At 37.0% G+C, this 25,007-nt stretch overlaps 1 protein-coding gene across 5 annotated transcripts in view; it reads right to left on the reverse strand.

The window, feature by feature from the left end:
* Positions 1 to 25,007, reverse strand: part of lpp (LIM domain containing preferred translocation partner in lipoma) — an 89,674-nt gene that overhangs the window by 45,080 nt on the left and 19,587 nt on the right. For 2 of the 5 annotated variants that reach the window (XM_089001485.1, XM_089001487.1), the window contains exon 2: positions 226 to 410. In XM_089001485.1, coding sequence (XP_088857611.1) covers positions 226 to 409 — 184 coding nt within the window. In that variant the 5' untranslated portion in view covers position 410. Of the gene's footprint in view, positions 1 to 225; positions 414 to 632; positions 814 to 9,735; positions 9,842 to 25,007 lie in introns of those variants that run through there. The other 3 variants (XM_089001483.1, XM_089001486.1, XM_089001482.1) reach the window with 3 other exon arrangements.

The following is a 25,007-nucleotide window of genomic DNA, read 5'->3' on the forward strand; positions in this document are numbered from 1 at the left end:
GCAAAAAATGACTTTGACACCCCTGCTCTGAAACGTTTTTCTGATGTCAGTTAGGAAACAAAAAAATGGTGTCCTTTAAGAATGGAAGGGCCAATGAACGGGCCTTCCCACAACCGTTTTCACACAGAATCATCAAACTTTGAATTTGACCTAAATGTGGTGTTCAGTTCAACACAAAGTGTCTAAAATGCTTCATGCGATATTTGTGTTTGCGTTTTGGTTTACCTGCGAGATCTGTGTCGGTAGCGTGCTTATAGGGGTTGAACTTGGGTTTGGGCGCCACCATTGGAGCAAACTTTTTGGGCGCCTGCTGCTGCGACACTGAGATGCTGGCGCTGCCCGGCGATGGCGTCGTCTCCATCCTACCGGTTACCTGACCACCGTCGCCACTGTTGCCTGCGTTCCACATGCTTCTGGTGAGAAGAAAGAAAAATGGTCTGTGAATCATTTCATTTTGCGTTGGTGCTCATGTATATTGAAGGAGAAAAAATGGATGTGGAAAAAGAGGTGTTTGTTTTTCAATGAAAAAAGTAATGTGAGGATCATCGGAAGATAACGTTTCTTTTTTAAGACAATTGACAATTTTTGAAGAAATATTAATAATAATAATAATACATTTCATTTTTAAGCACCTTTCAAAACTCCCAAGGTCACTTTACAGTCACAGGATACGTTTTTTTGCGGGTGAGCAGCGGCAGCCACACGCGCCAGCGTTCACTCAACCCGGAAGTAACGCAAATAGATAGAAAGCTAGCTAGCTGATAGCTAATAGATAGCTAACCACCATATAACTAATAGATAGCCAGATAACCAGGTAGCTAGCTAATATATAGCTAGCTAGCCATATAGATAGCTAATAGAGAGATGAGTCAGTCAAGGGACCATTCCTCAAGATGGTGAAAGAAGAAGGTTACGTTCCTCATCCAGAGTTTAATGCTGATGAAACCGGCCTCTCCATTCCATCAAGACATCAACGACCATCACAAAGGTAAATAAAACGACTTTATTATACAGTACAGTTTATTTCTTTAATTATAATACCATAGCACATTTATTATACATCAAGTAATGTATATTTTGTGTAGTTTTAAGGCTTAGAAAATTAGAAAGTAGAATATTATATTTTACGGGGGACCTGGGAACGGATTATTCCCATTTTAGGGGGACCTGGGAACGGATTATTCTCATGTTAATGGTTTCCTATGGGAAATTATTTTTTGGCATACACACTTTTCGCCTTACACACTCTCTCTGGGAACCAATTAAGTTCGTAAGCCCAGGTATCACTGCACAGTAATCTGTATACACAAAATTGTACTTAAAAAAAAACAATTATATATTTATTTCCCTGAAAAAAAAAAATGTACTTGAACACAAATGATAAACAATATTGTTAATACAACCAGAGGAATAATTTGGATTTTTTTTTTCAACAACATACACGCGCCGCACCCTTCAAGTAATTAGGAAAGCGTGAGACCTGAGTGAGACCTTTTTTAACTATTGAGTCAGCGGAGAAGACAAGCAGAAGGCAAAGCAAAGGCGTGATCCTGTGATCTTGACACCTTTTAATGTGTCCAAAAGCCTTGGAACCAGAAAACTATCAAAATGACTTTGAAGTACCAAATCTTTTGTTGCTCTCTTTCTTGAGTTACAAAGCCCACAAATCAAAATGAGACAAAAGCGCGCTCAACAACAACAATAACAACAACAGTAAAAAAAAAAAAAATGAAATAAAAACATTTTGGAGAGAAAAAAAATGCTGCAATGCTGTTGTAACCACTACTGGTTTGACACACTTCTTAAAAAAACCTGTTTGGACCTCATCCTTAATTGAACTTGAGCTAAGATATGATTGCTAAGCTACTGTTGTGAAACCACGGTGGCTAAGATAACGCTAACATGAGATGGAGAGTGAAGACAATGACAATACATTACAAATATTTTTTTAAAATGGAGTTAGCCTTGAGGCGCACTAGCCATGACACAGTTAGCAAAACAGGAGTGTAGCGCTATTTTGGCTGCTTTATCTTTGCTTGTTTTATAACCAAATGTGGGATACTCAACTATCACGCTATTATATTTTAGTTTCTACAATTCTACTATTCTTACGAAGCTACAGTTCCTATGCTAATGCTAACAAGCAAATGTAAATACAGTGTGAAATGGCAACTGTAACGATATACTGGATGCGTCCGAGTCCTGTAGCTAGCTAACTGTAGCCAAGTTAGTTTTATTATACAGTTGTTAAAGCGCTATATAAATCAATATGTATTGTATTGTATTGTATTTTCTAAATCAATATTGTATTGTATTGTATTGTACTGTATTCGGGCAATTCAGGCAAGTGAAATTATCACAGAGGAAAACTCATTCACTGCCACTGTATTTATTCGGAAATTGAAAATATGACGTAGAGCGCCATTCCCGAATTTCTTAAGGTTTTGTTTTTTCCCCACCCCCAGCCATCAGTTAAAGCCATGATTGGTCAAGAATGCAGCAGTGAGGGGAGGTGGTTTAAACATTAAAGAGACAGGCATACGACAGTGAGAGAGTTAGACAACAGTGACATTTGGACTTGTTTCAACTTTGATAGTTCAAAGGCAGAGTGTAGACTGCAAGGTTAAAATTCCCATCAATCAAGCTCCACAAATAACCCGCACAAGCCATCTGTACACTTGATGCAAAAACCTATCAACCCATCTGAACAGACCACAATTGATGATGAACTAGATAAAATTATCGCAGAGAAAGCACCTACAAGGGATCATTCCTCAAGATGGTGAAAGAAGAAGGCTACGTCACCCACATCCCACTCCGCTGGTTTCACTCCTATCTCTCTGATCGCGCACAATTCATCCAAATCAACTCGTTCACCTCACGGTCCTCTCCGGTGTCCTCTGGTGTGCCTCAAGGGTCTGTCCTGGGGCCACTTCTCTTTATTATCTACCTACTTCCTCTTGGCAATATTTTCCGTAAGTTTGGCATTCACTTTCACTGCTTCGCGGATGACACCCAACTCTACCTCTCCAGCAAACCCGACGCTTCTCTTCCACCTTCATCCCTCTCATGTTGCCTCTCAGAAATTAAATCCTGGCTTTCCCATAACTTTCTCAAGCTCAACAGTGAAAAAACTGAACTTCTTCTTGTCGGTACCAAATCCACCCTCCACAAAACTAACAGTTTCTCCCTCACCATTGACAGTTCTACCGTGTCCCCCTCCCCTCAGGTCAAGAGCTCACTTTCCTTTCACTCCCATATTAATAACATTACTCGGTCTGCTTATTTCCACCTCCGTAATATTAACCGTCTCCGTCCCTCGCTCACCCCTCACTCCGCTGCTATCCTTATCCACAGTCTTGTCACCTCCCGCATCGATTATTGCAACGCACTTCTCTTCGGTGTCAATCAGAAATTTCTCCATAAACTCCAACTCGTCCAAAATTCTTCAGCCCGGATCATCACCAAAACCCCCTCCTTTCACCACATCACCCCTGTACTCCAGCAACTCCACTGGCTACCGGTTAAACATCGTATCGAATTCAAAATACTTCTGTTTACTTTCAAAGCCATCCATAACCTTGCTCCTCCCTATCTTTCTGACCTGCTTCAAATCTCTGTTCCCTCTCGGTCCCTCAGATCCTCATCCTCCCTTCACCTCTATGTGCCCTCTGCCCGTCTCACCACGATGGGATGCAGAGCTTTCAGCCGCTCTGCTCCCAAACTCTGGAATTCACTCCCACCCAACATCCGTAATATTGACTCCCTCCCTATTTTCAAGGCTCATCTCAAAACCCATTTGTTTAAAATTGCTTTCAATGTCTAATTCTCTCTGCTATTTTATTATTTATCATTTTACTTATGGTTTTATTGTTATGTGCTGTGTTCTATTGTTTTTATTGTAAAGTGTCCTTGGGTGTTTTGAAAGGCGCTTGAAATAAAATGTATTATTATTATTATTATAGGTTCCTCATCAAGTGTTTAATGCTGATGAAACCGGCCACTCCATTCCATCAACGACCATCACATAGGTAAATAAAATGACTTTATTATACAGTACAGTATATTTCTTTAATTATAATACCATAGCACATTTATTATACATAAAATAAGGAATATTTTGTGTAGTATTAAGGCTTGTTTAGTAGAAAATTATGTTTTATGGTGACCTGGGAACGGATTATTCTCATTTTAATGGTTTCCTATGGGAAATTATTTTTTGGGATACACACTTTTCGCCTTACACACACTGTCTGGGACCCAATTACGTTCGTAAGCCAAGGTATCACTGTACAATACTTTTTTATATTGACTTGAAAATGATGTAAACCAATTTAAAGTTCCGTGTGATGCCTTGTGTTCGCATTGCGCCTTTTTTTTTGCATTGTTGCGGTTAAATTGTTCCACAAACAAGGAAACCGAGTTGATATTTGTTATCATGAACAGCAAAAAAAAAAAAAAAAAAAGGAACGCTTCTATAACAACATGATTCTTGATCCACAAACCACATCAGCTATTTCAACTATTTACACGGCAATATTTTTTTTTTACGTCCTGGTTTGTCGGCTGTGACTGATACGGGGGGGGGGTTTACATTCTTATGGCTGGGGCCCACGCACAATCATCTTTTAATATCAGCTGAAAACCCGGCTCCTCACGTTTGATATCTCACACCCACCTGTCCTTTCGCGCCTTTCACACACACACACACACACACACACACAAAAAAAAATAAAAAACGGCAAGCGAAGGAAAAGCGAAATGATCAGAGGCGTGCGACACATTCAATGCGGCGCACACAATACACGGCGCAGCGCTTTGATCGCGACGTGTACAATCGCGGCGTGTTGTCGTTTTGTGCTTACCTGGCGCTAACGTGCGATTCAAAACATTTGTCAGTGCCAAAAAAAAAGCGAACAAATAAGGCGACGACGGCCATGGAATAGAAAATGGGACTTAGCGGTAGCTCAACAAACCCTTCAAAAGTAATGATTATGATGATGAAATAGGACATATTGATCATCTTTTTATCAAAGCAGGAAAAAAAAACTGCTAACATCGGTAATCCAAAAATGTCATTTTATGGCCATATCGCTAACCAAAATTTAAGCTACATAGGACTAAATACAGTAAAGTCTGGTTATATCGATATCGGATATATCGATAGTCCCGGTTATATCGATACTATTTCTATGCACGCACGGAGAAAATTACATGCAAACAGGGTCGGATATATCGATAGTCCCGGTTATATCGATATTTTTTCGGACTCCCTTGAATATCGATATAACGAGACTTTACTGTATTCACAAATGGCCAACAATGTCAATCTCAAGCACACGAGAAAGATTTTACAACGACACGAGCTAACGACAGAGCGTATAAAAAGGACACATATACGCATATGTCTCCTTTTGGCGATGACGAACAACAATTTCACGGTTGCTTTTTGCGGGTAATCGCATAACACAACGTTAAACAATCTCCTGCTTTGACGGAAAATGTTACAAACTCGTGATTCGTGTTAGTTAACATGAGGCGCTATATAGCATTACACTTTGCGAGGTCAGAATCACCCTGCCCCCCCCAAAAAAAAGATATCTAGCTAGCGAGTTAGCTAGCTAATGAGTTAGCTAGCTAGCGAGATAGTGATTGAGCTAGCTACCGAACTCGCTAGCTAGCTATTGAGCTATCTAAATAATTCGCTAGCTAGCTATTGAGCTATCTAAATTATTCGCTAGCTAGCTAACTCATTAGCTAACTAACTCGCTAGCTGGCTAACTCGCTAACTGGCTAATTCGCTAGCTAGGTAACTCGTTACAGCAGTAGATCGATAGCTCGAGCAAGATTTATTTATCTTTTTATGTATCTATTTATTTATTTAGTTACAGTTAGTTAGCTAGTTAGTTAGTTAGTTGTTTATATACATATTTATTTGTGTTTGTTTATTTATTTGGTTTTCAGTATTTATGTATGTATTTATTACATTTACTATTTTATATATATATATATATATATATATATATTTGTATATTTGTATATATTATATTTATTTATGTTTGTTTAGTTATTCATTTGTTTGTTTATGTGTGTATTTATCTACTTGTGTTTGTTTGTGTGTATTAAATTATATTACTTGTGTTTGTTTATTTGTGTATTTATTTATTTGTGTATTTATTCATTTATTCGTTTATTCATTATTTATTCCAATCAATGCATTTTTGCATTTAGAATATGACGCTTAAAGGACAACCGACGTCACTTTTTTGTTTCTTAACTGACATCAGAAAAACGTTTTATAGCATCTAAAATACCCAAAACACGCAGTATGATATTTTTATTCAAATGCAAAACACCAATAAAAATGACTTAAAGTGTATCTGCAATATCTGCAAAAAAATGAGCTGTGAATTCTTGTTACACATCCAGTTATGAATATGATTCAAATAGTTCTGAAGAGGAAAGCATACATGTTTGCACTTGATTAAAGAAGTCCTTCCGTGTCATTTTGAGGCATCTGGACTGCAATGTAGCGTCCCAGAAAAGAGGCAGAAAATGGCGACAGAGCTGAGGAATGAATCAGCCCGTTTCCACATGCTGATAAATTCCTGATATGTATCTTGGTCGCCCTCTTCTGGCTCTTTTTGGTGCAACATGACGTTTTCAGACCAAACAAGCACAGCAAAATGCATTGACGTGATGGAAGAACTGTTACAATGTGTTCTTTTTTTTTTTTTCGGTTAGGGGCGTTCCTTCAGTGACGTCACGTACGGACTCGTCACCAACTCAAAAACAAGACTTCCGAATATTCAGCGCGAGTCTTAAAACGTAAAATATAGCTATATGTGGTGTAATCTTTGTAAAATACACTCCGTAGAAGTCATTTGAAGCCATTTTACAAATTATGGACACAACTTGTCCGGAGACGTCGGTTGTCCTTTAAGTAAGAAACAGAAGACGAAAAGAAAGAAAAAAAACAAGGCCATATTTTCACTCCGCAAGTGCCACGATTTAACCACCGACTTTGCTATTTTTCCTCCCGCGTGTCGTTGAGGAAACTCACTGCAGGTGTTTCTCCGCTACATTAATTTTTCATGGCCGCCAAGGAAGCCATCAAACAGAGACGCTCTGGTACGCTGTCAAACATTTTTTTTTTCACTTCTTTTGGGCATGACGTGCTTTCTAGCAAGTCTCAAGAAAGACGCGTGAAACTGCCTTTCGCGAGATGCCGCCTAGATGGGCCGCTGTCACCCCCCACCCCCACCCCCACGCCAGGAAAAAAAAAAACTTGCTGTCCTGGGAGTCGAGTTAGCTCGCTCGGCTAGGCACCAATCAAAACATCACTTAAAACAGACACCATCACCGTACCGCCTCAACGGGTTTGAGGGAGGGGTGGGGGGCGCTGACCGGGATTAGAATTTACGCTGAGTGATGCAACAAGCGAGGGGTGGGGGTGGGGGGGGCGCTCAACCAGGCGAACGGAAGCTCTAAAAAATTCAACGTTCGCATCCTAGCGAGCGAGCCCGTGGCGGGAATGGCAGGGACGGACGTTTTTGGATACGCCTGAATGGCTGAGTGGGTTAAGGCGACATTATGCAAACAGCGGTGTGGACTTGACGTTTTTTTTGGGGGGGGCGCGGGGGCATTTTTCACGCTAACGTACCACCTGGCGACTTTTCAGAAAAAGCCGCGAGGAGGAAAGAGTTCAAGCGGTCGTTTGTGGCAAACCAAGATTTTCAGGAGGCCCTTTCCGAGCCTGATTGGTTTTCGCACGGAGAGCTTTTCGGGACCTGTTTTGGGTTTTAAAAGTAAAAAAAAAAAAAAAAAAAAATAAAAAGTATAGCAGTTTTTTGACGACGATACTAGTGCAGCGTGTTCTAAACAACAAACAAACAAATTCCTTGTGTGTTCTACATACTTGGCAATAAAGATGATTCTGATTCTGATAATTATTAATATATTAATATATTATTATTAAGAAGTAATCAGTGGAGTCGCAGGGATTAGTTCTCTGCCCCCCCCAACCTGAGTGCAGGGACCAATGATAGCAGAGTCTGGCACCGCCACGTCTGGACAGTACGGATATATATATAGGGCCGAAATTACCAGTAAGACATTAGTTTGCTGACGAAGCTTCTTGGATAAGAAGCGAAACGTCGGACATCTTCAAAGAAGTACAGATGACGGCTGAAGAAACCTTTTCATCGATGGACCACTCCTGTACGACGAGAGCTTACACAGACGTAGTGTATAAGTAACTAAGTCACTAAGAAAGTCACTAAGTAATTAAGTAAAAAAGTCAAAAAGTCAAAAAGTCAAAACATCAAAAAGTAAAGTCAAAAAGTCAAAAAGTCAAAAAGTCAAAAAATCAAAAAGTAAAGTAAAAAAGTAAAAAAAGGAAAAAAGTAACTAAGTAAAAAAGTAAAAAAGTAAAAAAAGTAAAAACATAAAAAGTAAAAGTAAAAAAGTGAAAAAGTAAAAGTCAAAGTCAAAAAGTAAAGTAAAAAAGTAAAAAAAGTAAAAAAGTAACTAAGTAAAAAAGTAAAAAAAGTTAAAAAAATAAAAAGTAACTAAGTAAAAAAGTCAAAAAGTAAAAAAGTCAAAAAAGTAAAAAAAGTAAATAAATGGACGAATAAATAAATACATATATAAGTAAATAAGTCAATAAGTAGATAAATACATAAATAAATGGGTCGCTAGGTAGGTAAATAGAAAAATAGCTAAGTAAATAAATACACGAAAACGTGCAGGCTGTTATCGTGCATTCCTTTTTTTTTTTTTTAATGTTTCAGATTTTTTTCCTGACAGTATTTTTTTGACATGGGTGACAATAAGCACACAACAATAATTTTAAATTAAAAACATAGTTATAAAATATGTTCTGATGTTTTTTTCAAGTATTTTCAACAAGTATTTTTTTATATTTTTTGGGGTGGGTGAGGGTGCGTTTGAGGACATATTTTTTCTATACTTTCATTGTGCTTCCTTTCCCCAAATCGTCCCAGTGAGTTATCAATAAAGTTTGATGCGCATGGCTTTGAATGTATCACATTTCGTTTTGTTGATGGCATATTGATGATAATTGAGGCTACGGGTGTCCACTTGAATGGGTCTCCTCTACCTTTCCAAAACCTCCTCAGGGTTTGGGTAGAATCAGCGCCGACTAAATCTGCCTGGCGACTTGTGACACGCTTCACCTGCGACACCTTCGCCAAGTCGCCCAACGTGTGAGCCGAATTAGCGGACATCTGACACAAAGCGTCCTCGACAAGGCCGACGAGAAACGCCGTCGGCTAGCGTCACCTTTTTACATTGTCCAAAGCAACTGTGAAAAACAAGAAAACTTTTTTTTCCCGCGCCCTGAACAACACTCAAACACTTACTAAAGACTGAAGCTACATGCTAACGCTAATTCTTCGCATCAGTCCACAGTTAGCCAAAGTACTGACTTGATGTACTAGTTGAATAGTTTCAAGGTATGGTGATACCTTGGCTAACAAACTTAATTGGTTCCCAGACAGAGTAAGGTAAAAAGTGTGTCTCCCAAAAATTAATTTCCCATTGGATACCATTAAAATGAGAATAATCTGTTCCCAGGTCCTCATAAAACATAATTTTCTACTTTCTAAGCCTTAAAATTACACAAAATACACCTTATTTTATGTATAATAAATGTGCTATGGTATTATAATTAAAGAAATAAACTGTACGGTATAATAAAGTCATTTTATTGACCTTTGTGATGGTCGTTGATGGTTTGATGGAATGGAGTGGCCGCTTCATCAGCATTAAACACTTGAGGAACGTAGCCTTCTTCTTTCACCCTCTTGAGGAATGATCCCTAACCATCCGAAAGGTAAATAAAACGACTTTATTATACAGTGCAGTTTATTTCTTTAATTTTAATACCATAGCACATTTATTATACATAAAATAAGGTATATTTTGTGTAGCTTTAAGGCTTAGAACATTAGAAATTATGTTTTATGGGGACCTGGGAACGGATTATTCTCATTTTAATGGTTTCCTATAGGAAATTAATTTTTGGGATACAAACTTTTCACCTTACACACTCTGTCTGGGAACCAATTCAGTTTGTAAGCCAAGGTATCACTGTACAATGAAAAAAAGTTCTCTAAAACTGATATGCAGAATACAGTTAGTTGTATGTAAAAAAAAAAAAAGCTTGAAATAAACATAACGGGACACTCTAATTATGACATCACATGATTGTGTTGCTTCATTCCAATTAAGTTTCCGACGCAGTCAATAATGGCCGCCGCTCAAACTTGTTGACAAAACGTTGTTGATGCCAGTTCAAGTTGGCCTTTTGCTCCCTAATGACGGCACCGTTCCAAACTTGTTCCTGTAAATACGCCGAACGTGACTGGAACGCTGACTGACAGCCCGTGTCGGCGGGGGAAGAAATCAAAAAAAAAAGAAGAAGAAGAAGAAGAAGAAGAAAAAAAAAAACGGGACGGGCTTGCTCGGCTCGCTCCTTGATAAGTGCGCCGCGTCTCGGGAGTGGATTTCGCTGTCGTCTCGGGAGGTCGCTGAGTGACAGCTGTAAATATATCACGTCGCAAAGCCGCGAGCCTCCGCCGAGGATTGCGCTCTTCTTTTAAAGGCAGGAATGCCACTGCCGACAACAAACAAACCAAGGCATTCGCAAATCAATATGAGTCGCCTGATTAGCATGCCAAACATTCAGGTGCGCAGAGCATAAAAGGCTAAGAAATGAAGGCCACACCTCTCCTGACACAAATTCACAACGCCGCGCAACTTGTTCTCTTTGCTTTTTCCGAAAAATACTTTTTAGAAAGTTTTACTCTTCAATTGGATTGGATTAGCCTTTACAGTGCTACCTTGGCTTACGAACTTAATTGGTTCCCAGGCAGAGTGTGTAAGGCGAAAAGTGTGTATCCCAAAAAATAATTTTCCATCGGAAACCATTAAAATGAGAATAATCCGTTCCCAGGTCCCCATTAAACATTTTTTTTTTACTTTCTAAGCCTTAAAACTACACAATTAGGCCGGAGACAAACTATCCATGAATATCAAATTAGTATTAATATAAAATATAAAATATAAAATATAAAATATAAAATATAAAATATAAAATATAAAATATAAAATATAAAATATAAAATATAAAAACTAAAAACTGAAAAATGAAAAATGAAAAATGAAAAATAAAAAAATAAAAAAAATTAGAAATTAAAAAATTAAAAAAAAATAAAAAATACAATTAACATTAAAATAAAAAATACACAAAATACACCTTATTTTATGTATAATAAATATGCTATGGTATTATAATTAAAGAAATAAACTGTACGGTATAATAAAGTCATTTTATTGACCTTTGTGATGGTCGTTGATGGCTTGATGGAATGGAGTGGCCGCTTCATCAGCATTAAACACTTGAGGAACGTAGCCTTCTTCTTTCACCCTCTTGAGGAATGATCCCTAACCATCCGAAAGGTAAATAAAACGACTTTATTATACAGTGCAGTTTATTTCTTTAATTATAATACCATAGCACATTTATTATACATAAAATAAGGTATATTTTGTGTAGCTTTAAGGCTTACAACATTAGAAATTATGTTTTATGGGGACCTGGGAACGGATTATTCTCATTTTAATGGTTTCCTAGAGGAAATTAATTTTTGGGATACAAACTTTTCACCTTACACACTCTGTCTGGGAACAAACTATCCATGAATATCAAATTAGTATTAATATAAAATATAAAATATAAAATATATATAAAATATAAAATATAAAATATAAAATATAAAATATAAAAACTAAAAACTAAAAAATGAAAAATGAAAAATGAAAAATGAAAAATGAAAAATAAAAAATAAAAAAAAATTAGAAATTAAAAAATTACAAAAAAAAAAAACAATTAAAATTAACATTAAAATAAAAATTATAATTAAAAGTGAAATAAAATTTCAAATAAAATTGAAAATAAAATAAATTTTTTTTTCCTATCGGCTTTTCCCATCAAGGGGTCGCCACAGCAAATCAGTGTCCTCCATCTTTAGAGGTTTGATCCGCATGTTTATTTTGGCCAAGCTTTGACGTCGGATGCCCTTCCTGACACAACCGTCTCCTTAGAAATCAAATGTATTATTATAAAACAAGCAAGGCTTGTGATAGCACTTGCTAACGGCTGCCTACTCGGGCGCCATCTTGGACTTCATCTTGATTAAGTTCAGGCTGCCTACTCGGTTCGTTCTTTTTTGTTTTTGAAACTGAGACGTCAAACAAAAAACGATTCCACAAACATGTACTTGAGGTCCGCTAATAATCGAGCCGCTGAGCATATTTGACGGGGTGAAGTCAAACCAGCTTCAGGGTTTGAATTTAGAAGTGAGAGACAATAGCATCCAGGTAGCTAGCGAATATAAAAAAAGCCACTTGCTAACGCTAATAAGAAGCTCCAGGATAAGAAGGTTGCCTGTCAGATGATAGCAATTAACTCTGGTTTGATGTGACGTTTAATCAATTCAAGGCAACGTTGTTCCCTTCCGGATAGGCTTTACTGTTTTTCGTCTTTGCCCGAAACATTTTTCCAAAGCAAAAGCGGCGACTTGCTTGTTTGCCGCCGAAAACACGTAGCCGGCGGCCATGTTTGAATAATGTCGCCGTCATTGTCACCGCTGTCATCTACGGATTAACCACGTTTGAATTTCATTTTTAGCCTACTTGCGGCAATTTGTTTTTTTTTGGGGGAGTGGGGGGGAACGCCCATGGACATTATGGGATGCAAAAGTCGACCGATGAGAGCTTGAAGCTAAACAAGTCAAAGGCTCAAATGTTGCGCATCAAAGCACAGCGGACCGGCTTTAGGAAAGTCAACGCGCTGAGGGTGAAACTGTTTATCGGTGAAGCGGGATAAAAAAAAAACAGTTTTTAGACGATTACCGTTTGAAGTTTTACCATATTTAACGTGAACGGCGCTGTGGTGTCTTTCGGCGTCTTCCGCAACAGCAAATGCACCCGGGAAAATGAAACTCTTGGCAATCTATTGGCTAGCTAGCTAGTTGCTAGCTCGCTATTTGTTAGCTATTTAATAGCTAGATAGCTGGCCGGCTATCTGTTAGCTATCTGATGGCTAACTAGCAACAGTGAGACCTCAACTTACAAACTTTTTGTCTTACAAACATCAAATTCATGAAAATTAAACCTTATAATAAGCACTATTTTCATAATACACACCCACCACGGCTGGCGGAGTGATCTTCGGCGGAAGCACACGACCGAACAGCACCAAGAGGTTAAGTTACCAACGGTCTTTATGGAAGGTGACTCTCCTTCCATAAGCCATCAACGACCATCAAAAAGGTAAATAAAACTTTATTTTACACCACAGTTTATTTATATGTAATGCGCCTCTCTTTCCAAACAGCAATTCCCTTTGACCTTCGACCTCCAACGCCATTCCATCAAGCCATCAATGACCATCACAAATGTAAATAAAGTGACTTTATGATACAATGCAGTGTATTTCTTTCATTACAATACAATAGCACATTTATTATACATATAATAAGGTATGTTGTGTGTAGTTTTAAGGCTTATTTAGTTGAAAAGTAAATTTTATGGAAACCCGGGAACGGATTATTCCCATTTTAATGGTTTTCTATGGGAATTCTTTTTTTTGAGATACACACTTTTCGCCTTACACACTGTCTGGGAACCAATTAAGTTCGTAAATTGAGGTCTAACTGTAGTTGGCTGGCTATCTATTGGCTATATGTTAGCTAGATGGCTATCTATTAGCTAGCTAGCTATTTTTTTTATTTCCAGGTACAGTAAAGTCTCGTTATATCGATATTCAAGGGAGCCCGAAAAAATATCGATATAACCGGGACTATCGATATATCCGACCCTGTTTGCATGTAATTTTCTCCGTGCGTGCATAGAAATAGTATCGATATAACCGGGACTATCGATATATCCGATATCGATATAACGAGACTTTACTGTATTTGCGTTATTCTAGATTGAGTGAATGCTGGCGCATGTGGCTGCCGCTGCTCACCCACAGAAAAACTGCTTTTAAATGGATTTCGACTTACGACCATTTTGACTTACGACCGTTTGGTCGGAACGGAACTCGGTCGTAAATCGGATGTTACCTGTATAATGAAAAAAGTTTGAAAACACACCATCCAAATTGTAGCGGATGAAACCAAGGTATGACGCAAACAGCGATTTCTGGCATGTCGTAAATAGTGCGCAAAATTCTCTTATTTTCTTCCGTACGGGAGGCTTTACTGTTTATTTTCCACAAACCCGTTTTAAAGCCACAAGCAGTGCAAAACAAGTTTTTCGGATTCCAACTACGCTCATTGACCAGATGTTACGCGCCACGTCAACTTCTACACGGCTCAATAAAAAAAAAAAGAAGAAAACAACATTTGGTGAAAGGGAGCTCGGCTCAAATGCGAAGCCAAAGAGGTAAACAGGGAGAAAGTGGGAACGCCTAATCCTACGCGGTAAACGTACTGTATAAGATTGGCGGATTAGTGGTGGATTTTTTTTTTTGGGGGGGGGGATTGGCGGGGTTTCTTGTCGGCCATATGCTACTCAAAAAAAGCCACGGCGGTTGGCTTTATGACATCAACCATTATCAACGGCAATTAACTCATTCACGAATCGATTTGGGAATTCAAAATATTACGTCGAGCGACATTCCCAAATTTGCTCGGGTTTTGGGTTTTCATGCTAGGGTGCCAATCAAGCGCTGGCCATGGCTTCTGGCGATATTTTTTTTTCATTTCCACAAGGGGGCAGCATTTCCATTTTTTTTTTCCATGTTAGCATTTTGTTCCAGCTTCAGCTGTTGTTAAAGCGCTAGGCTATATTAACCAATATGTATGTATGGCTATCTAGCTAGCTATCTATTAGTTATCTATTATATAATAATAATAATAATACATTTCATTTTAAGCGCCTTTAAAAGCTCTCAAGGACACTTTACAGACACAGACACGCATAGGTACTATAATAAATAAAATACAATCAAATAATAATAATTATTATTATTAAATTATGCTAAATGTGATTCAATTCAATTAACTCATCACAAATTAAATTACATTAAATAAGATTAAATTAAATTCGATTAGATTAGATTAAATTACATTACGATATGGTAAATTAAATTACATTACATCGGGGTGCCGAGAAAGCACTGGTCAGACCTCTGGCATTGTTTTTTTTTCCCCTTCCACGATGGGGCAGCATTTGCCTTTTGTCCATGTTAGCGCTTTATTATAATAATAATAATAATAATAATAATAATAATAAGCGCCTTTCAAAACTCTCAACGACACTTTACAGTCACATTTTTTTTTTTTTTGTGCGGGTGAGCAGCGGCAGCCATTCGTGCCAACAAAATAGCTTCAGCTGTTGTTAAAGCGAGGAAAGGAAACAAAATAGCTTCAGCTGTTGTTAAAACAATATGTATGTATTGGAAGAGATTTTGGACAAACGCCCTCATTTCAAGCTCATATACTCCAGACCCATATAACTTAGGAATTAACTTTTTTTTTTCTGATGAAAGAAGAAAGTGTAAGGTTTTTTTATGCTGCATTAAATGTTGATGTAGTCCTAAAACGCAATATTCTATGAGTCTTGGAATTCAAGTGACAATGACAAAAACCCTGGCACTGGAGTGGACACATTTTTTGCACATCGTCTGGCAGTGAATGAGTTAAGAGAGTCGACGTGGCTAATGTTTGGAATATAACAAAAGCTCGTCGGAGGGATTGTTTCCGTTGTCAATATGCGGACGATTTAAATTTATTATCAGGCTTTTTTTTTTTGGGGCTCAGGTGTGTAATCCCCTTTCTTCCTTGGCAAGGCCGCATAGCCGCCGCTCATCAAGACTTTAAGAGTCTCACCGACTGATGAAAGCGACCGAGGTTAATTTTTTTTTCTGACTTTTTAAAAACGCAGCAAAAAAAGTGTTCTTGGGGAAACCGGGCAAGAGCTAGGTCGGTTTCTTTTGAGATGGAAGAAGAATAATAACTCAAAACAATAAGCAGCTTCAGCCCCCGTGAAAGAAAGAAAAAAACTTTCACTATGTCAGACTACGCCAAGGTTTCCTCATACTTTCTATTGCACAAAAGAAAATGACTCAAAACGATAGAAGACGACGTAAAACCCGTAGAGCAGGGGTGTCAAGTTCGTTTTTATCCCTTGGAGGGTCGTTATGAACTATGGGACACTATAAAAATGTTTAATATATTATATATATTTAATATACATATATATATATATATATATATATATTTACATACACAACAAATTGATCAATAAGTAGTTTTACGATCAGAAGTCAATAATAATAATCCATTTGAGTTCTAAGCGCCTTTCAAAACTCTCAAGGTCACTTGCTAGCTAGTTAGATAGCGAATAAATAGCAAATGGATAGCTAGCTAGGTAGCCAGGGAGCTCGTTAGATAGCAAATAGATAGCAAATGAGTAGCTAGCTAGGTAGCCAGCTAGCTAGTTAGATAGCGAATAGATAGCAAATAAATAGCTAGCTAGGTAGCCAGCTAGCTAGTTAGATAGCTAATAGATAGCAAATAGATAGCTAGCTAGGTAGCCAGCTAGCTAGTTAGATAGCGAATAGATGGCAAATAGCAAATAAATAGCTAGATAGGTAGCCAGCTACCTAGCGAGCTAGGTAGCCAGCCTTTCAAAACTCTCATGGTGACTTTACAGTCACAGGATCAGTTCTTCTGCAGGTGAGCAGCGGCAGCCACATGCGCCAGCGTTTACTCAAGGAATAACTCAAATAGATAGAAAGTTAGCTAGCTAGCTAATAGATAACTAAGAGATAGCTAGATAGATAGTTAGATAGCGAATAGATAACAATGAAATAGCTAGCTAGGTAGCCAGCTAGCTAGTTAGATAGCGAATAGATAGCAAATAGATAGCTAGCTAGGTAGCCAGCTAGCTAGTCAGATAGCGAATAGATAGCAAATAAATAGCTAGCTAGGTAGCCAGCTAGCTAGTTAGATAGCTAATAGATAGATAGCTAGGTAGCCAGCTAGCTAGTTAGATAGCGAATAGATGGCAAATAGCAAATAAATAGCTAGATAGGTAGCCAGCTACCTAGCGAGCTAGGTAGCCAGCCTTTCAAAACTCTCATGGTGACTTTACAGTCACAGGGTCAGCGGCAGCCACATGCACCAGCGTTCACTCAAGGAATAACTCAAATAGATAGAAAGTTAGCTATCTAGCTAATAGATAAATAATAGCTAGTTAGATAGCTAGCTAGCTAGTTAGATAGCGAATAGATAGCAAATAGATAGCTAGCTAGGTAGCCAGCTAGCTAGTTAGATAGCGAATAGATAGCAAATAGATAGCTAGCTAGGTAGCCAGCTAGCTAGTTAGATAGCGAATAGATAGCAAATAGATAGCTAGCTAGGTAGCCAGCTAGCTAGTTAGATAGCGAATAGATAGCAAATAGATAGCTAGCTAGGTAGCCAGCTAGCTAGTTAGATAGCGAATAGATAGCAAATAGATAGCTAGCTAGGTAGTTAGATAGCAAATAGATAGCTAGCTAGGCAGCCAGCTCGCTAGTTAGATAGCAAATAGATAGCAAATAGATAGCTAGCTAGGTAACCAGCTAGTTAGTTAGGTAGTGAATAGATAGCAAATAGATAGCTAGCTAGGTAGCCAGCTAGCTAGTTAGATAGCGAATAGATAGCAAATAGATAGCTAGCTAGGTAGCCAGCTAGCTAGTTAAGTAGCGAATAGATAGCAAATAGATAGCTAACTAGGTAGCCAGCTAGCTAGTTAGGTAGCGAATAGATAGCAAATAGATAGCAAATAGCTAGCTAGGTAGCCAGCTAGCTAGTTAGATAGCGATTAGATAGCAAATAGATAGCTAGCTAGGTAGCCAGCTAGCTAGTTAGATAGCGAATAGATAGCAAATAGATAGCTAGCTAGGTAGTTAGATAGCAAATAGATAGCTAGCTAGGCAGCCAGCTAGCTAGTTAGATAGCGAATAGATAGCAAATAGATAGCTAGCTAGGTAGCCAGCTAGCCAGTTAGGTAGCGAATAGATAGCAAATAGATAGCAAATAAATAGCATAATACAAAATAAATAAATAAAAATAAATAAATAAATGGAAATAGTGAAAAAGACGGGAATCACGGAAAAGGGCGTTGATCAGAAGTTGTAAACTTTGATTTAGCGCAAATTTAATTTTTTAAATCGCACGTAAACGTGCGAAAAATGTCTTCAGTAATACGCGAAATATTGGGCGAATGCGCGTGAACCATTTCAAAATGGCCGACAACGTTCTTTCTTTCCCATAATGCAAATCCAAGAAGAAAAGACAAACTGAGAAGGAAAACAAACAAACAAACGGCAAAAGTAAAGTCTCTGTATCTTCCGCCGAGCGTCCGTCCGCTTTATCTCGACGCGGCCTCATGAAACGAGAGCGAAAGTTTGATTTATCTGCTGGTCTCGACTTAGTAGCGCATACTTGAACTTGGTCTCGGGGAAAGTTGGCAGGCGCGACGACCATTTCTCACAGTCGTTCTCGGAGAAAAGAAGAAGCAACACGGCTGACACATAACAATGAGCAGCTCGAGGCAGCCTGATAATGTTAAAAAAAAAAAACTTCCATCATGTCACAGTGCGCCAAAGTTTCCTCATACTGCTTTTTTTTCGCACACAATAGCACACGGTTGGTTAAGCTCACCATGGGGTTCTTTCTTTCTTTCTTTTTTTTTTGGGGTGGGGCTTGAACTTCACAGGCATCTTATTTTGGTGGGCAAGAGGTTTTACTCCGTATGCATCCGATTTATAGATATGTATATAAACTTTATACACACACACACATAAATATACATACACAGTTATATACACACAGTATATATATATATATATACACACACACACACACACAGTATATATACGCGCACAATATTTATACACACACAATATATGAACGCGTACAGTATATATATATATATATATATATATATATATAGAGAGAGAGAGAGAGAGAGAGACAGCACATACAAAGTATATATATACACAATGTATACAATGTATACAAAGTATATATATATACACTTTGTATATATATATATATATATATATATATATATATATATATATATATATATATATATATATATATATATATATATATATATATATATATACAAAGTATATATATATATATATATATATATATATATATATATATATATATATATATATATATATATATACAAAGTATATATATACACAATGTATACAATGTATACAAAGTATATATATATATACTTTGTATATATATATATATATATATATATATATATATATATATATATATATATATATATATATAGATGTATATATATGTATATATATATGTATGTATATATATATATATATACACAAAGTATATATATATATACACAAAGTATACATATATATATACACAAAGTATATATATATATATATATATATATATATATAATATATATACACAAAGTATATATATACTTTGTGTGTATATATATATATATATATATATATTTATGTATATATATATATATATATATATATATATATATAAACTTTGTGTGTATATATATATATATACACACACAGTAGATACAAAGTATATATATACACAGTATATACAATGTACACATATATATATATACACATATACAGTACATACAAAGTATATATATATAAAATTTATATATATATATATATATATATATATATATATATATATATATATATATATATATATATATATATAAATTTTATATACAGTATAATTTTTTTTGTTCTTTTTTTGGGGGGGGGGAATTGAACTTCACAGGCATCTGATTTTGGAGGGCAAATGAATGAGTTATGTATATATCAAAAAAATGTTGCAGCAATTTTGTTCGATTTGTTTCATCAGCGTCCCGTATTGTAACGGCGGTGACGTTGCATCATGATTAAACTCACCTGAACGCTTCAGCTAACCTTTACATGAACCGCAAGCTGCCCGTGGATTCATACTTTGCTGCTTTTTCTGCCATGACGAATGTTAAAATGTGGACCCTCCACCACTCCCCTCCACCTCCCGACGTTTAAACTTGTTATCCGCAGAAGGCGAGCGCTCGCGAGAGATGTCGATCGCTGCGGGCCCGACGCAAAGTTTAACAGGGTTTAATCCGCCCCTCAAACGATCGTATTGCGGTTAGCGTTTGTAAACAACAACAGAAAAGGCAATATAAGACAACCCCCGTCCGACGCGACGCGGTGTGATCATGAGACGCAACGCTAGGCGTTCGACGTGGCGAAGCAGCATGTGGCTCAACATTAGACGATGATGATGGATGGATATAATAATAATAATAATAATAATAATAACAACGTTGAATGTGACAATTTTCACCAGCTGTTTTTAAAGCGCGACATGAATCAATATGTATGTATTGCATTGTATTTTGGACAGCTGCCCTCACTTCAAGTTCGTATAACTCCAGACACATACAGTGAGTGACACCTTGGCTTCCGAACTTAACTGGTTCCCAGACAGTGTGTCAGGCGAAAATGTGTATCCCAAAAAAAAATAATTTCCCATAGGAAACCATTAAAATGAGAATAATCCGTTCCCAGGTCCCCATAAAACATAATTTTCTACTTTCTAATTTTCTAAGCCTTAAAACTACACAAAATCTACCTTATTTGTGTATGATTAATGTGCTGTGGTATTATAATTAAACAAATAAACTGTACTATATAATAAAGTCATTTTCGAGCAGAGGACTACTGCGTAGTTATTCAGGACAACAGGAACAATCAGTGGAGCCGCAGGGAGTAGTCCTCTGCTCCCCCCCCCAACCTGAGAGCAGGGAAGGGACCTATCATAGCAGAATCCGGCACCACCATGTCTGGACAGTAGGGATATATATATATATATATATATATATATATACCCGGTTATATCGATACTATTTCTATGCACGCACGGAGAAAATTACATGCAAACAGGGTCGGATATATCGATAGTCCCGGTTATATCGATATTTTTTCGGACTCCCTTGAATATCGATATAACGAGACTTTACTTATATATATATACATATATATATATATATATATATATATATACAGTAAAGTCTCGTTATATCGATATTCTCAGGAGTCGGAAAAAATATCGATATAACCAGACTGACTATCGATATATCCGATCCTGCGGCATGTAAATTTTCTCCTTGCGTTCATTGAAATAGTATCGTAATAAGCAGTACTATCGATATAACCCATATCGATATAACGAGACTTTACTGTATATATACAGTAAAGTCTCGTTATATCGATATCGGATATATCGATAGTCCTGGTTATATCGATACTATTTCTATGCACGCACGGAGAAAATTACATGCAAACAGTGTCGGATATATCGATAGTCCCGGTTATATCGATATTTTTTCAGATCTTGAGGAATTGGACGTGCTTTCTCTGCGATAATTTTATCTAGTTCCTCATCAATTGTGTTCTGTTTAGCTGGGTTGATAGCTTTTTACATCGAGTGTACAGATGACTTCTGCGGAGCCTGATTGCTGGGATATTTTAACCTTGCAGTCTACACTCTGCCTTTGAAATATGAAAGTTGAAGCGAGTCCAAATTTCACTGAATCTTAAAACGTAAAATATCGCTATATGCCGTAGAATCTTTGTAAAATACGCTCAGTAGAAGTCATTTGAAGTGATTTTACAAAGTATGGACACAACTTGTCCGGAGGCGTCGGTTGTCCCTTGAATTATGAAAGAAACAATCATACGTTTTGTCATTCGGAAGCCCCGGCAAATTTTGTAAAACAGCGTCACTGCGTGAAAAAGCCGTTGAGTTCGGAAGATCTTGTTTGTTTGAAAGTATCTGGGGGAGATGGCGGTTGGAGGTTTTGGCCTTGGGTTGGGGGAGGACGGGGATGGGGGGGGGGGGGTTGCAGCTGTTTTGGCGCGTCACTGCTCACTCGGCAGCATCTTCAGAGCTCCCAAAGGAGATTAATTGAAAAGTTTACAACAAGTTGTTTTTGGCCAGCTCTGGACTTTAATTGACTGCCGGGCTCAGGCTGTTTATCTGAGCCGTATCTATATCAGCCTCTTAATCACCACGGCATCATCTTAATCACATCTGTCCATCTTTAAGCGTAAGTCTTATTTACCCCTTTTTTTTAGGCGCCTCCTCACTTTCTTTTTGCGAGGAGGAAGATGTTGTTTATCTCAACGCAATTTTATTTATCCAGAACAACCACCCCTGTACACAAAGTGCCGTACATGAAGTCAAAATTCATTCATATGATGATAAAAATAAAAAAAGATAAATTAACTCATTCATTGCCGGATGATGTGTAAAAATGTGTCCACTCCAGTGCCAGGGTTTTTGTCATTGTCACACGAATTCCAAGACCGACAGAATATTGAATTTTAGGACTACATAAACATTTAATGCAATGTAAGAAACCTTAGACTTTCTTCTTTCATCAGAAAAAAAAGAGTTAATTCCTAAATTATATGTGTCTGGAGTTATATGAGCTTGAAATGAGGGCATAAATACAATGCAATACATACATATTGGTTTATATAGCGCTTCAACAACAGCAAAGTGGAGCAAAGTATTAACATGGACAAAAGCTAAATGCTGCCCCCTTGTTGGAAACAATGCCAGAGGTCTGGCCAGTGCTTTAACGGCATGCAAAAAAAAAACAAACCCGAAGAAATTCGGGAATTTCTCCACTGTGAGACTAATAAAGGTTAATTTAATGTAATCAAATTGAATGTAATGTCATGTAATGCAATTTAATTTAATTTAATCTCATCTAATTGTATTTTAATTTTATTAAATATAATTTATGATGATTCAATTTAATTTAAACAAATATAATATCATTTAATTTAATGAAATGTAATTTAATTTTATGTAATGTAATGCAATTTAATTTAATTTAATGTAATCTAATTGTATTTTAATTTTATTAAATATAATTTATGATGATTCAATTTAATTTAAACAAATATAATATCATTTAATTTAATGAAATTTAATTTTATGTAATGTAATGCAATTTAATTTAATTTAATGTAATCTAATTGTATTTTAATTTCATTAAATATAATTTATGATGATTCAATTTAATTTAAACAAATATAATATCATTTAATTTAATGAAATGTAATTTAATTTTATGTAATGTAATGTAATTTAATTCCATTAAATATAATTTATGATGAGTTCATCAAATTTAACGTAATTTAATCTAATCTAATTTACTATACAATAATCTCATCTAATCTAATCTAATCTAATAATATAATTTCATGTAATTGAACGTATTGTAACTTAACTAACTTAACTTAACTTAATTTAATTTAACAACTTTGGTTATACATATTTTTGGTGGTCGTTAAGGATTTTGGAAACAGAAGGGGGAAAAAACATCTTCATTAATTTTTAAAATGTAATGTAATTTAATGTAATTTAATTTAATTTCATTTAATCTAACAAATCCGGTGACAAATGGTTGGTAGTTAAGGATTTTGGAAACAGACGGGGGAAAAAATAGTCATTACTTTTTAAAATTTAATGTAATTTAATGTAATTTAATTGACTATGATTTAATTTAATTTAATCTAACAAACAAATTATTCGTAGTTAATGATTTTGGAAACAGAAGGGAAAAATAAATTGTCTTTACAGTTTAAAATTCAAAAAAATCGAGACTGTATATCGCACCCAAAAGAAAAATAACATAACTGTTCAGTACTACAGCTGTGATTGGCCAGTTAGTATTTTCTGGGCGGAGTTTGCAAACATATTAGTAACCTGCAAGATTTCTACATAGTGCGTGCGGCCTGCTTCAATTCTGAGGCATTTTTTATAAAAACCAAATTCACCGTTTTCTGCCCGCCTCTCACGCCGAATCATCCAAAGAGTAAACACATAATCAACACGATGATTACCCCTGTGACAGCGCGGCGCGCCGCCTCCACCATCATCCCAAGTGTGCCAAATGTGATACTAATGAGGCGCCAAATCCCACACGGTGCCGGCAACGGAGCAATCAGGCCGCTTTGTTAAACAGACGCTGGTGGAAGCGGAAAAACACCGGCGGCAATGTGTCACCAGCAAATAGCGGCGTGTTCATTGGGAACGGCCGCTTAGGACCTCCTTGTCTCATCACGTGACGCGGTGAAATGATGATGATGTCACGGGTGAGGTACACCCTGAACCGGTTGCCGGCTATTCACTTGACATACAGAGACCAAGATCAACTCCCACCTAAGGGTGATTTTTGGAGTGTTCAATCGGCTTGTTTTTTTACATACATATTTTTTTTTGGATGGCCGCCCTCATTTCAAGCTCATGTAACTCCAGAACAATATCATTTAGGAATTTTTTTTTTTTTCTGATAGAGAAAGAGAGTGTAAGATTTTTTACACTGTATTGAATGTTTATGGAGTTCTAAAACTCAATATTCTGTTTGAGTGAGTGGACACCTTTTTCCGCATGTCTGGCAGCGAATGAGTTAAAGGATAACCGACGTCTCCGGACAAGTTGTGTCCATAATTTGTCTTCAAATGACTTCTACTGAGCGTATTTTACAGAGATTCCACCGCATTTTACGTTTTAAGACTCGCGCTGAATATTCCGGAAGTCTTGTTTTTGAGTTGGTGACGAGTCCGTACGTGACGTCACTGAAGGAACGCCCCTGACCGAAACAAAAGGACACATTGTCGCAGTCCTTCCATCACGTCAATGCTTGTTTGGTCTGAAAACCTTGTGTTGCACCAGAAATAGCCAGAAGAGGGAGTCCAAGCTCCATGTAAGGAATTTATCAGCCTGTGGAAACGGGCTGATTCATTCCTCACAGGAGCTCGGTGGCCATTTTCTGCCTCTTTTTGGGGGTGACATTTCCCCCCCCAATGTTGCCTCAAA

Source organism: Hippocampus bargibanti, linkage group LG07 (genome assembly GCF_051943395.1).
Source record: "Hippocampus bargibanti isolate YZ-2025 linkage group LG07, ASM5194339v1, whole genome shotgun sequence".
In the NCBI taxonomy this organism is placed as follows: domain Eukaryota; kingdom Metazoa; phylum Chordata; class Actinopteri; order Syngnathiformes; family Syngnathidae; genus Hippocampus; species Hippocampus bargibanti.